At 43.1% G+C, this 12666-nt stretch overlaps 1 protein-coding gene across 1 annotated transcript in view; it reads right to left on the bottom strand.

The window, feature by feature from the left end:
- The window catches only part of LOC139640134 (membrane-associated guanylate kinase, WW and PDZ domain-containing protein 1-like), a gene marked incomplete at its 3' end in the record, with an annotated part of 108703 nt that overhangs the window by 16936 nt on the left and 79101 nt on the right, over positions 1-12666 (bottom strand). The window contains exon 3 of the mRNA XM_071514308.1: positions 3069-3188. Coding sequence (XP_071370409.1) covers positions 3069-3188 — 120 coding nt within the window. The remainder of the gene's footprint in view (positions 1-3068; positions 3189-12666) is intronic.

Genomic DNA, 12666 nt, shown 5'->3' on the forward strand with positions numbered 1-12666 from the left:
CGCCGGTTAACCATCCAGGCAGTGGAGAAGCAGGAGGAAAAGTTACCATAAGTTTAGATGCTACTGTAACTAGCATAACAGGCAGCCAATCAGGAGCCGGTTTGATACAGAGACATTGTTTTGCTTTGCTTTGTTTTGCTTTGCTTTGACTTGCTCATGGTCAGAGAGAGTGTACGGTGGTCAGCAGGGACAAAGTTTGAAAACAGACGAAGACCAAATATATAACAAAGGATATAACAAAGGAATTCAAATCCACCAAACACAAAACTTACTCGCATTTGGCTCTTGGCAGGTGTTAATTTCAAACCCTGGTCATGACCTTACAAAGATATTGTCTGTGTGATTCTGTTCTTGTTTGTGTGTATGTGCGTATGTTTGTGTCAATGGGTTCAGTGGGTTCATGCCTATTGGCTATTGAGTATTCCTCAGTTCCTCAATATATTCAATATTCACCACAATATGGCTTTTCATGATGTACCTTTCTGACATAGCTTACATGAGAGACTATTCCACAGCATTTCATTTCAAGATTTTAACATCAACCTTTTATTCACAATAACTTAGTACCAGGCACTTTCAATTACAACATGTGGTGAAATGTAATTAAATCATATTGCAACGTAATCGTTCTAAGTGGAAGCAATTGATGTCAAGGTTGCTTCTTTTCATGTGGTATCTGTACACAGTAAGTATGACATACACACATTCAAAGTTCTTATCCCAGCATTTGGTTTAAGGAATAATCCACCCTCAGATGCTCTTATGCTGTTATGTATCATCAATGTGTGATGTTCAATGCAACCCAGGAGGTATTTTGTGATGAAGTGTTGTAATTTACCCACTTTCCCTCAACCTGCCTCTTCACTTCTGCTTCAGTTAGTGATTTCCTAGTTTTTCCAGTGAAGAAAAAGCAAGTTGCGCCCCTTACACAGAACACAACATGTCTTGTAGCTGCATTGTATTCTGGTCTATTGAGGCTACTGTTAGTGGAGAAATTGGTACATCTTCCTCTTTTATGATGGACTTCTCCATCTGTGCAAAATGGTCAGTCTAGAAAGAAGCTCTTGCTCTTTGATTGTGAGGGACACCAAAAACCCTCTGTTGATGTTTTAGATAGTTGAAACATTTTCTGCTATAAAAGTCAATTGTAGCTGTACTGGAAACATCCCGACACCACATCCTCTGTTTGGCCAGTTAGCTAGTGGAATAGGGAAAATACACCACCAAACAACAAAATGAGCCCAGAAATGCAAGACACATCACCAGTACTTGTGTTTAAATGTTTTCGATTTTTCCTTTAATGACCCTTTATTACTTTATGTTGAAGGTTTTAACATATACAGTTACTGAACGTCCCTTTGGGCAGGGTTGGGGAGTAGGAATACATGTAAAGGCGTTACGTAACTGTATTCCGTTACAGTTACAGTTTAAATTGGTGGTATTCTGAATACACTTACTGTCTTTAAAAATAGATTACTTGAAGGGATTACTTTATTTGTTTGTTTTGTTTTATTTGCTCTAAAATTCATATGAGGCACACATTTCCCATAAACAGATTTAAAAAATGTGCAACAATTTGTGCGCACACGGTGCACCTGCCACACACCAAGACAATGGCAATGTCAGAGGAGACACACAGCCAGGACACTCTCAGGAATGCGTTTTTGACATGGAAATATAAAGAACATTTTACTTAAAAACAGGGGTTAAAGTGGGCCAGAACGATCCGGAACGGCGTTCTGGCACCTTCGATTAATAAGTAAATAAATCTGATTGGCAGTTTCATACATAATAATGTCAAGCGAGTTCACGGGGCTGCCAACTCTCACTCACTGGCCGTGAGACTCACGCAATTGACATTTTTCACACGCTCTCCAAACAACACAAGTCCATTTTCTCACGCAGTGAAAAACAAATTCATAACTGATAACGTCGCAACGCGAAAAGAGACACTGACAGCAGGACAGACTAGACAGAGCAGCACCATGCAGCAGCGAGTTATTCAGACCATCTGAATAGCGAGAAATATACACAAACACAAATCTATTATATTGTAATTTATTCCCATGCATGCTGCTCAGAGTAATCTCAGTCAGCGGCTCTTCTGCGTCTCTCCCTCTCCTCTCGCGCAGTGCACACCAGGCAGGAGTGAGTGAGTTGCTATGGTTACGGGGACGCTCTGTGTCTGTCGCTCTGAAACTTTATCGCGATTCCCAATAATAGTTTTTAGGTTAGTATGCCTATGCAAAATCATGAATGTAAGTACCTCAATGCTGAAATCTAGTAATATAACATAATTTTACATTTTTGGTTAACATTATACAGGGTTGCTGTTTCATGACTTACTCCAAGAGGTTAGGTGGTGGAGAAATGCAGGAAATTTGTTTTAAATTACTATTTTTTTCTTTAATGTTTGTCTAATGTGTATAACTCTAACCTGATGCTGCGGTTAACTGATGCTGTGGAAATTAAAGACAGGGTAAAGGAAAACTGAAGACTTTGTTCTCTGGTGGATGCCATTTTTCTTTAGACAGTATCAGTTGCAGGACAAAACATACCACATTTGCGTTTACATACTTGCATAACTTTTCCTCTGAAGACAGTAATAAGGTCATTCCTAAGCAAGTGTTAACTACATTCAGAGTGACCCAGACAAATGGGCTCAGCAAGACGATTTTGAAGTATTCCAAAAGTAATCCAAAGTATTTAGAATACGTTACTTAACTTGAGTAATCTAATGGAATACGTTACAAATTACATTTTAGGGCATGTATTCAGTAATTTGTAGTGGAATACGTTTTAAAAGTAACCCTCCCAACACTGCTTTGGGGGGGCTCACACCCTGCCAAGAGTACAACCTAGACAGGGTCACACTGCTGGTTCACTTCAGAGGGGCCCTACTGAGTGTAAACTCCCCAACTGTGAGGCTTCTCACAGTGCTACAGTGGTCTTTTCTGCTGTAGTCCGCCTGCCCCCCATAGGTTTACATCTGCAGAAGCTACCTACATGGTAACCTACCTAAACGGTTCCACTCTTATAATTCTAATTTACGTTCATAGAGAATTTACCTTCATACGTTCCTATCTCCAACAGGGTTCCACTCTTCTCCAACTCCAGGAAGTCCTCCACTGACAGGAAGTTGTAGTCTACACCAGAGACTTCTCCGTCACGTGGGGGGCGGGTTGTACCTGAACAACCAATCAGAGAGAGTAGGAGTTAGCAAACTAGACTGAGTAACAAGGACTACAGCTGAAGTTTTTAATGGCAGGCCAAAGACTGAGAAACGTTTGCTGGTGACAAGATAGCTAAAGGCAGAAAAGCTACATAGAAAAGAGAGGAATATTGCAACATAGAATACACATTAAATAGCTTATTGGAAACTTTGCCTCCATCTTCTGTCAGAATCAGTACACTTAACATTCCAGGGTTTAAATGAGTAGACAAGGGAAGTACAGTGTAGAAATAGTAGAGTAAAACCCTATTCACAGTGCTGTGCAACATGAGCCATTGTAAAATTTGTACAAATCACAAAAAACATGATGGCAGACACACTTCAGCTGAAAAAATGGGCATTCATGCTCTACACTGATAGGTAACAGACTAAAAGGGGAGGAGCATCCTTTGTTTGCTACCATGAGTGTGAGGTGTTGTAGTAGCACCTTGCTGGAAGCCTGCCATATGTGGGGGAAAACGTGTGTGTGTGTGTGTTTGTGTGATTTGGCATGTAGCCTGTGAGGTTCTAGCGCATGTGTCACGTTAATGACTGCTGACAGCTGGCCAATCAGTGTGGCGTCAATGGTAAACAGCTTTACGGCAGACAGATGACGACCAGGCGACTCAACGCTGCTGGCTTGATTGAAGATAAAAGTCACATTATCTCTCTTTTCCTTCTATATATTCTCTAATCTTGTTAATCTTTCTTATTATGCCTTTGTTTGCCCTCTTCCACCTTTCATTCTGGTGCATAATTCCCCTAATTATGTCTCATTATAGTTAGGGTTCATTCCTTGGTAGTTTCTCACTATTTTACCCTACTGCACACAGACAATGTTTCTGACTGTATATGAACTCAGTGACTCTGGAAAAGGTACAAATTGAAACACCTAGATAGTAATGATAACAACAACAGTCTCTCTCATCTTTCAGGACAAAGATGGCTGCTCTGCGAGGCAGCCACCTTCTGTTTTGGCGATGGCAGAGGACATTCCCCTCTTCTTTCCCCCCTTCCCTTGCCTCCCCTCTCTTCTCCCTCTTCATCTATCTCTCTATCTCCCAATCACGCTGTCTCCAGTGGGTTGGTGAGCAATAAGCTGGTAAAAATAGATGTGTGGGGCTAGGGAGAGAGGCTCCCACTGCAGCCACGTTCAATGACACTGGTGATAAATCACAGATGGGAGGATAACTCAAGCAAGCACACATTACACACACGCAAGCATACATGCACAGAGACCTGAACGTTGAACATATGTGCAGACAATGAATCTCTCTCTGTACACACACACACACACAATATCCTCAACATGCCATCCTTTCCATCACCCAGCTGTCACAATCCCAGTCCCTTCTTCCATGAAATCTTTCCTGCTGGCTGTGTGTACTTGTACCTGCCCCGCAGTGAAGGGGGCAGGCACAGTCTCTCACTGTGTACTGAAGGCACATCTTTGTGTGCGTCACTAACATCCATGATTTAGTGCCTCACAAACTTCCAAACTCCTCTGCTTGTGACCAGACACCCCATTGCTCTTGCGGTGAGAGGAAATCAATTCGAAGTCAAACAAAACCCCTCTGAAGTCTGTCAGACAAACCGTGTCCGTTCGCTCATTCCCAGGCACCGAGTCTTTACAGAATGTCAACCTTGGAGAGTCCTCAGCCGAGCCTGAGCGTTCAGCCGACTGTCAGTTCACTTCCCACACAAAAGTGGCCATTGATTCGACTCCACTTAGACATCGCTGCCCTTAGAAAAGCAAATAGGAAGTGGAATTGTGACCAGTGTTTCAAAGGGGGTCGTAGAATAGCAGAGCCTTGGCCTGGGCCCAGGGGCTAAGACACTGTCATTGCTATCGGCCTAATTAATTCACTACACCCCCCCCCCCCCACCCCCCACCCCCCACCCCCCACCCCCCCCGACAAAAGCTCCATTGACCGAGCTGTGAAAGAGAGTGAGAAGGAGAGAGAGATGGAGAGAGGGAGAGTCCTTCATCGGGTCTCCTGCCCAGAGCCGGGACTGAATGAGCAGAACGACAGTCAGACGCTCCGGCTCTTCCGGATGCTGACCTCCAAAATGGAGAGAAAGAGAGAAAGGGAGTGAGACTCCCAAAGCTAAGAGTTAGCATAATCCAGCCACTGGCGCACACAATGAAGCCTTGGAGATTTGCTGTGAGGGTGTTCGTCTAGCGCTGGCTGGCTCTTGGCTTAGCAGCTTCGACATCTTCACCAGCTGAGATGGGTGGGTGGGCGTCGTAAAAAAAAAATTCATCATTAGCATTTCAAGAAGACGATCAAGGAATCAAGGCTTGAGATATTGGCAGGCACACCGTACTATAGGGAGCTTGGAGCCATTATTGCTGCCTCAAAACACACACGCATACACAACCACAAAAACACCCAGCACAGCCTTTAACTATAGAACACACAACAGCGAATGCTCCAGGCCTATACATCCATCCAAAAAAGAAAATAAAAAAAAGGAACAAGTCGTTTTTTGCGTGTGTGTGTGTGTGTGTTCGTTCGTCGAGCCACTGGGTTCCTTCTGTTGCTAGGGACAACCCAGGAAGGATAGGATAGAGAGAGACGGGGGGGAGCCACAAGTTTGTCCTCTGATGACGACACAGCCCTCAGCACCGTCTCCGATGGCTTCATAACTCCCTTCTCACTTCAATGCACAGAAATATGAAGCGCCACAGAGGCATGACTCAAAGGCCTGGCCCATATGAGAAAGCATAAATGATGCATGCATGAGAAAAAATGAGAGAGGGAGAAGGAGGTAGAGAGGCTGATAGAAAAAGGGAGTGGAAAGCAGAGAAAGAGAGAGAAAGACGGACAGTGTCAGATTGAGAAAAAGATAGACTCTGAGAATAGACTACACTATGAATACAAGTCTGAGTGCGACTAGGCTATAACAATCCTTCACGGTGCCATGAATACATCCAGTGCTATGGATTGTGTCAGTCAGACAGAAGAGAGCAGCCACTGGAAGCCAACCTTCTTGCCACCATGGGAAGTAAAAATAAAACCACTACCCGGACAGCCATACACACTAGTCTCAATTCCCAGAGGGAGGTTTTAACAATTTAACAATTTGAAATTGAATAATTGATTATGTCTTCAGGAGATACTTTCTCACAATGTGCAAAAGTTTCTACACGTTACAAGGATTCTTCATTCATTCATTCAAACCATGGGACATGACCAGCAGCTAGTTTAGGGCAAGTGAGGACTGTCAGCAATTTTGATGTACCAATTTTAGGGAAACTGAAAAACAAGTGACAAATGTCTCATGAAGAAAAATAACTTATCATTGCTTTGGTATTTGCACTGCATCTCGTAGCTATCGCTTCGCAACATTTTCACCAGTGCTAGGCATTACTGGACTGACAGCAGCTCCCAGATCCCTCAACAAACAAGCATGGGCTGTTCTACTAAGTCTAGTGAAGCGACCGCAAATAACACATTGAGAGAATTTCTCCTCTGAGTGTTTTTGTATTTTTCGTTTGGATTTTGTATTGATGAAGTCTGAGTTTCTGTAGGTGACACTCTTTTCTTTGTCTGTTCAGCCATGGTGGCTATATCGCTGCTCATGCTAAGTACTCACTTCTTCTTCTGTTTATTCCGAACAAACCGCTGTTGCTGCTTCAGCAAACATAAAACGCATCACTTCCTGTGTGGCACAAGATTTTTCTTGGTAAAGTCCTACCCAGTACCAGGTGTTGAGAACAGCCAATGTATAAGCTTTGATGAACTTAACACAGTTAAAAACACCGTGGTAATCTATTGCTGACTGTTAAACATGCTCATTGACAGTTTTTTGTGACCGAAATTCAATTGAGACACTTCACTCCTCTACTTCTCAGAGAACTCACTTTGTTGCCATTAGTTTGCATGGACTGCCAGGATATAGGGATGGGTGGCGATACATATAGCCTAGCTAAACCTTTTTACGTTCATAAGACAAGACAGTTGTTGAACTATGGAGCTAGGGATTGCATTCAAATGAACCGCTAATTTATTAGGTCTATCTAGCGCCATCATACTGTACAGAATCTGTCCAAGTGTGCTGTTGAATAAAAGAAACAGCCTCTGTAAAACTTATATGGCATACTGATTTGGCGTATTTAAACACTCGCTCACGCTCATCTACTTGTGGTCAGTAGTAGAATGCTGTATTAACACTGGGTGACTCAGGGGTGAATACATGTAACTGCATGAATGTGAAGTTGGGGGTTGTTGAGAAAGAGCATACATACAGTATGCTCAGCTAACCCTGCCTGGATAAACAAGGGTTAAAAAATGATTTGAGAACAATAGGATTCTGTCAGTTACATGTTTGAGCATATGGAACGCTACATAACCTGGGGTGAACCCTGTCCCTTTCTCTCTCCCTCCATCCTGCCGTCTGTCCCTTCACAGACGAGACAGGGCAGAATGCTGAGCCACCTATTCCCTCAGGCAATCCAGCAGAGGGTTGACTCGGATACCAAAAGACACAGAGGAGTGTTACGGTTTGTGTATGTACGTTGGAGACAGTGTCTGTGTCTGTGTGTGTGTGTGTGCGTGTGCAGGTGCATGCCAAACATACACACATACACACTAGCTTGGGCCTGTAATGGTACAAAAGTTTTGGGAAGGAAATACTTCTTGTTACAATCAGCAGCTGTTCCACCCCCTGCCAACCAGCACACACACAGACAGGCTCACACACACACACACACACACACTCCCCCACTGACATGGGGAGGAGGTATAAGGCTACCAAATGGCATGGTCTGGGCCAAACGGGGGGTGGGGGGGTGGGTGCAATCACTTAATGGGGCTTTATGAACCCATCTCCCCCCAACACCACACATTACTCAATAGTCATTACAGTAAGGGTCACGCTGGGAGCATTGTCCTGACTATGACGTGAAACGCCTATGGAGACTAATAACACCTCGACAATGATGAGAGTAACAAGGAGGTCGGCACCTCTCTGCTGTATCTCCAGTTACCCAGCCCTAAATAACCATGTTATGGTAGTTCAGAGGGTCAACCCGCAGTCTAGTGTCTATCCCCTTTTCACTTTCTTTCTTTTGCTGCCTTCTTGACCAGGTGTCACTTGGAGAAAGACATGTTCATCTCAGTGTGACTTCCATGGATTTACCTGTTGAAGATTCCACATAGGACTTTAAATAGCCTACGACTCTCACACTGGCTTTGCAATTATTAATTACCGCTCTGATTGCGGTTATAAAAGTCAGTTTCTATCCGATATGATTTGGTTTATCATGATAAAAAAGAGAAGTTGACCATACACACATCCAATAAACTTTTTTAGCAGATGTTTAACTGTAGAAGAGCTAAAGTATTAAGTATTAAAGTATTAAAGAAAGAGAACGCCGCACAGTGTTGCCAATGCAATAGTCTTCATCAGGTCACGATCACCACCTATGGTCAATTTATCATTTAAGTGACATCATAAACATTCAGTTTATCATGGTCAACACTGCAACCAGCAGTAAGAGTGCATGAGGAGGAAGAGGGTTTTCTCTGCTGTTCTGACACATCTATGCTGCCTATTGCACTGGCACACAGGCGTGGACAGGTGTTACATATGTAAAACTTAATTAACATGTTGGTTTGATTGGCTGTCTCCCGGCCTACAGCTGAGGATAACACAGTAGTAGTGTGGCTCCGTCACGGCATTCACGGCTGTGGTAAATTTATGAATCAGGTAGCAGATTTTGCGCGCCGCTATTCTGTTACCGTGGAGTTCTATGAATGAACCCCTAAGGCTTTTATTCTGAAATGGAGCTACATCCTCTCCGGAAGTATAAGCAAACTTCTCCTGTGAAGTCAGAGATTGATCTACTGGCCTCCAGGAACAGTTCCTGAGTCTGGCTGCTCTGTTTCTCAATCACAGAGCTGAAGAGGAAGAGGAAGAGGAAGAAGAAGGTTCCAGCTTTCTCTTCATGTACAGCAGCTGGTGTTTCACCGTTTTATCCCAACTGGACTAGCAGTAGCAGGGAGGGAATCTGATCATAAAAGACATTTATTCTACTAGATTACACTTGGCTCCACTAAAGCCCATGTTGTTTCACTCTGTTTTTTGTTTTTTTTTAGCAGCTTTCTATTAAAGTACTTAGTGATGAAAACATTTTATCAGTGAAGACTGATGTTGTGAATCTAAAACCAGCTGACCAGATCCATCTGAATAGAGCCTGGCACAAAACAATGCCTTCATTTCAATCGTTTCACTTATTTTAGTGCAAAACATAAAAAAACAATTTCACTTCTTTTTTGCTTTTTCCATTTGAGTTGACACCACAGAACACATTTGCTGAAACAAATCCATGTTTGAAGAAGACAGTCAAATTTATAACATAACTCACACAGTACCATGGACCTTCATGAAATGTACCCTATTCATTTAGGACTATGAACATATTAGCTCTATATTTGGATGTCAGGGATCATTTTTCTTAGAAACAACAAAAAGACGGTCCAACCACACAAAGCCAAGTCACTGGTTCAGTGTTTTAACTGGCAGATCTCCGCAGACAAAGACTAACATTCTGTAATAGATAAAGCAGAGGAAAGCTAAATAAAGACTAGCCTATATCACAAACAAGTGAATTGTGACAGTGATCAATGTTTGTGTATATGTAGCTGTGTATAATTTGATTAATAATGGCAGATTTGATTATTTCCTCTCTCTGTTACATTTGAGGCATCGGTTAACAGCCCGTGGGAAAAGATTTCCTGGCCGCTCTGACCCCAAATTATCTCAAGTGATAGCCCAAATAAAATCACTCTGGCTTGTAAGGGTGATGCTTTTTTTTTGCAAAAATTAGAACATGTGCTCACCATGAATTTGACAGTGGTATATAAATGAGAAACACACACGTAGCCTAATGCGTTTAATAAAGCTTTAAAAAACAACCTGACCTGCCCTCAAAGCTGTAGACCTACCTCCTAGAGCCACATCATGTTTCCAAAGCTACCAATTCACATGTCAAGCTTCAAATCTGTATGAGCCACACACTTGGCTCACAACAGCTGCTTTTACAGTTTCAAAAGCTAATCATGACCTCTTCAGTGTCACCATCACCTTGGCTTTGTCACTCAAAATGTCATCTCCTCCACACACTGCCCCTGCTGTGGTGAGGCTCATCACCTACAGAGAGCATCCAGTTGCACCGTGATGTCATTCAAACCACAATCAATACATGACAGCAACTGGTCACAACCCTGTGACCTTGGCCTTCCCAGTTGGTCTACACTGTCACTCGGCTCAAAGAGGATCGATATGTCTCCTTTCTATCATCTTCCCACCATCTCTCCTGAATGGACTGAACTCTGTTGTTCAAGGCTCACACATTGGTTCAAGGACAACAAGAGACGCGTTTTGTGATACTGTCACATGCAGGCAGCCATCAATGGCTAATGGCAAAGACTAACAACACCTTTCCAGATCATTCAGTTATTTAACAAGATGAATACTCCTAGAAAACCGTAGTCTGAGAATTCACATAAAAGCACAGACCTTCCATCTGTGTTATAGAAAGAATAAACAGAACAAAGGCCAGCATCTTGTTCACACTGGTCTCCTCTCTGCCTAGTGCTAAACAACAGTGAGCTTCTTACTCCAGCTTGATAGGAATGAATCAAGGTGGAAATGTTTGGATCTCCAGCATGGAACAAGCCACTAACATGCAGTACCTGGTTTTGTATACTGTTGAACAAAATGGATTGCTTTAATGTACTAAATATATGGTAGATTCTCACCTCATTCTTTTTCAAGCGCAACTGATGTGCACTGGCAGACAAATCCAAGCACCTCATCTATATTTAATTGATGGCAGACTATTTTAGGGAGCCTCTGCCCTTCTAGTGGTACAATAGACTCAAACTGAGGTTGCTGACATTTGTGAAGCCAGAGGATGACACCAAGATTAGATCTGAGGGCACGATGACATTATAAAAAATACCAAAATGACTACATAATTCAATTATGCATCATTGAAACATCTTCCATAACAAGATGAGAGGTAAATTATGCTCATTTCAACCACTCTGGAGCTTGGAAGAGGACAGCACAAAAATACAAGCAGGGGAGGAGAAAATAGCTCAGCTTGGCAACGGCTGAGTTTGAACTACAGAGGCAAACACATGGCACTAAAATCAGCCATTTTTTTTAACACCATGGTTCCAAAATACATCAAAAAGGCAAAAGGAGGCTGTACAGGCACGCACACAGCTCACAACCCAGCTTCTAAAAATAACCATGTGTGAAAAATCTGTTTACTTCTTGCGCTTGCGTTCCCCCAGAGCAGTAGAGCACCCTGGGCCCACATATCCCCCAGGCCTGGCCTTGCATTTTAGCTGTGACCTACATTTAATTCCCTCCACAAGGACAATGCTGGGCTTGACTCCTTGGCCGACTTTGGCTGTTTGGCTGGGATCTGAAGCTTGGTCTTGCTTGACATCATGGACGGATCCGGTTTGCTGGACTGGTTGGGCTTCTTGGTCGTCTTTGTTGGTAGGGCTGTCCGGCTCAGAATTAAGATCTTGGTTGAAAATGGCATCCGGGTCACGTTTGTCTGCATGGTTGAGTTTAGCATCCTGGTTGAGTCTGACTTCCTCTTGCTTGAATCTCACCTCTTTCTTGACTTTGACTTGTAAATTACTATCTAATTTACAGAGGGGTGCAAGTGAACCGGACTGGTGCACCTCTTTCATATTATTACCAGGTTTCTTCCTCTTTTTGCGACCTCCAAAACACCCACAAAGCCTCAGAGGAAAAAGGGTGAGCATGGCTAGGCCTATATGTTATCTATTGCCTATAATTGAGAGATCCAGCAGGCTACGTCCAAATATCCTTGAATATCAACGTTTGAATAACAGCGTCTGGTTGGAAAATTGGTTCGACGACAATGAGTTGTAGCAGCCCGATTACAGCGAAGCGTCCAAATTTACCTCCCCGTCCTCTTGGACCGACAAAACATTCATGACTTCATAAAAAATATGGATTTTTACAGACCACATAAACATCTTCTTGAATAGAGCAGTCCATAATGGTCGTCCTAGGTGAATCCTTTATCTCGGGAGACAGAATAAACTTGCAGAACAGAACAATATCATAGCCAGCTCTGATGGCAGAGCTCTGTGTGTTTTAAAAGCCGAGGTCATGAGGAGATTTGCTGACTTCCAACAGAGGAGGACCTCTTTCTGACCCTGGGGCTCTCAAGATGTGTGTGTGTAGGGGGGGGAGTAAAACTGTAAGTATTGTACTGCTCCACCCAGAAATGTTCCTCTCTCTCAATATCTTTGGAATAGCAGACTCACCATTTGCCTATACAACTCAGTTGAGGCCCTGAGGGGAGTTTCAAGAAGGAGAAGAGGATCCATACTGAAATGAAAGGCTAAAGTATGACAAGTGCAGTGTCTGACACATGGCTACCAGGGTAGCTG

Source organism: Centroberyx affinis, unplaced genomic scaffold (assembly GCF_046629955.1).
Source record: "Centroberyx affinis isolate AG114_WGS23_722 - 3 ecotype Tasmania unplaced genomic scaffold, CSIRO-AGI_Caff_v1 ptg000285l_1, whole genome shotgun sequence".
NCBI classification, from domain to species: domain Eukaryota; kingdom Metazoa; phylum Chordata; class Actinopteri; order Beryciformes; family Berycidae; genus Centroberyx; species Centroberyx affinis.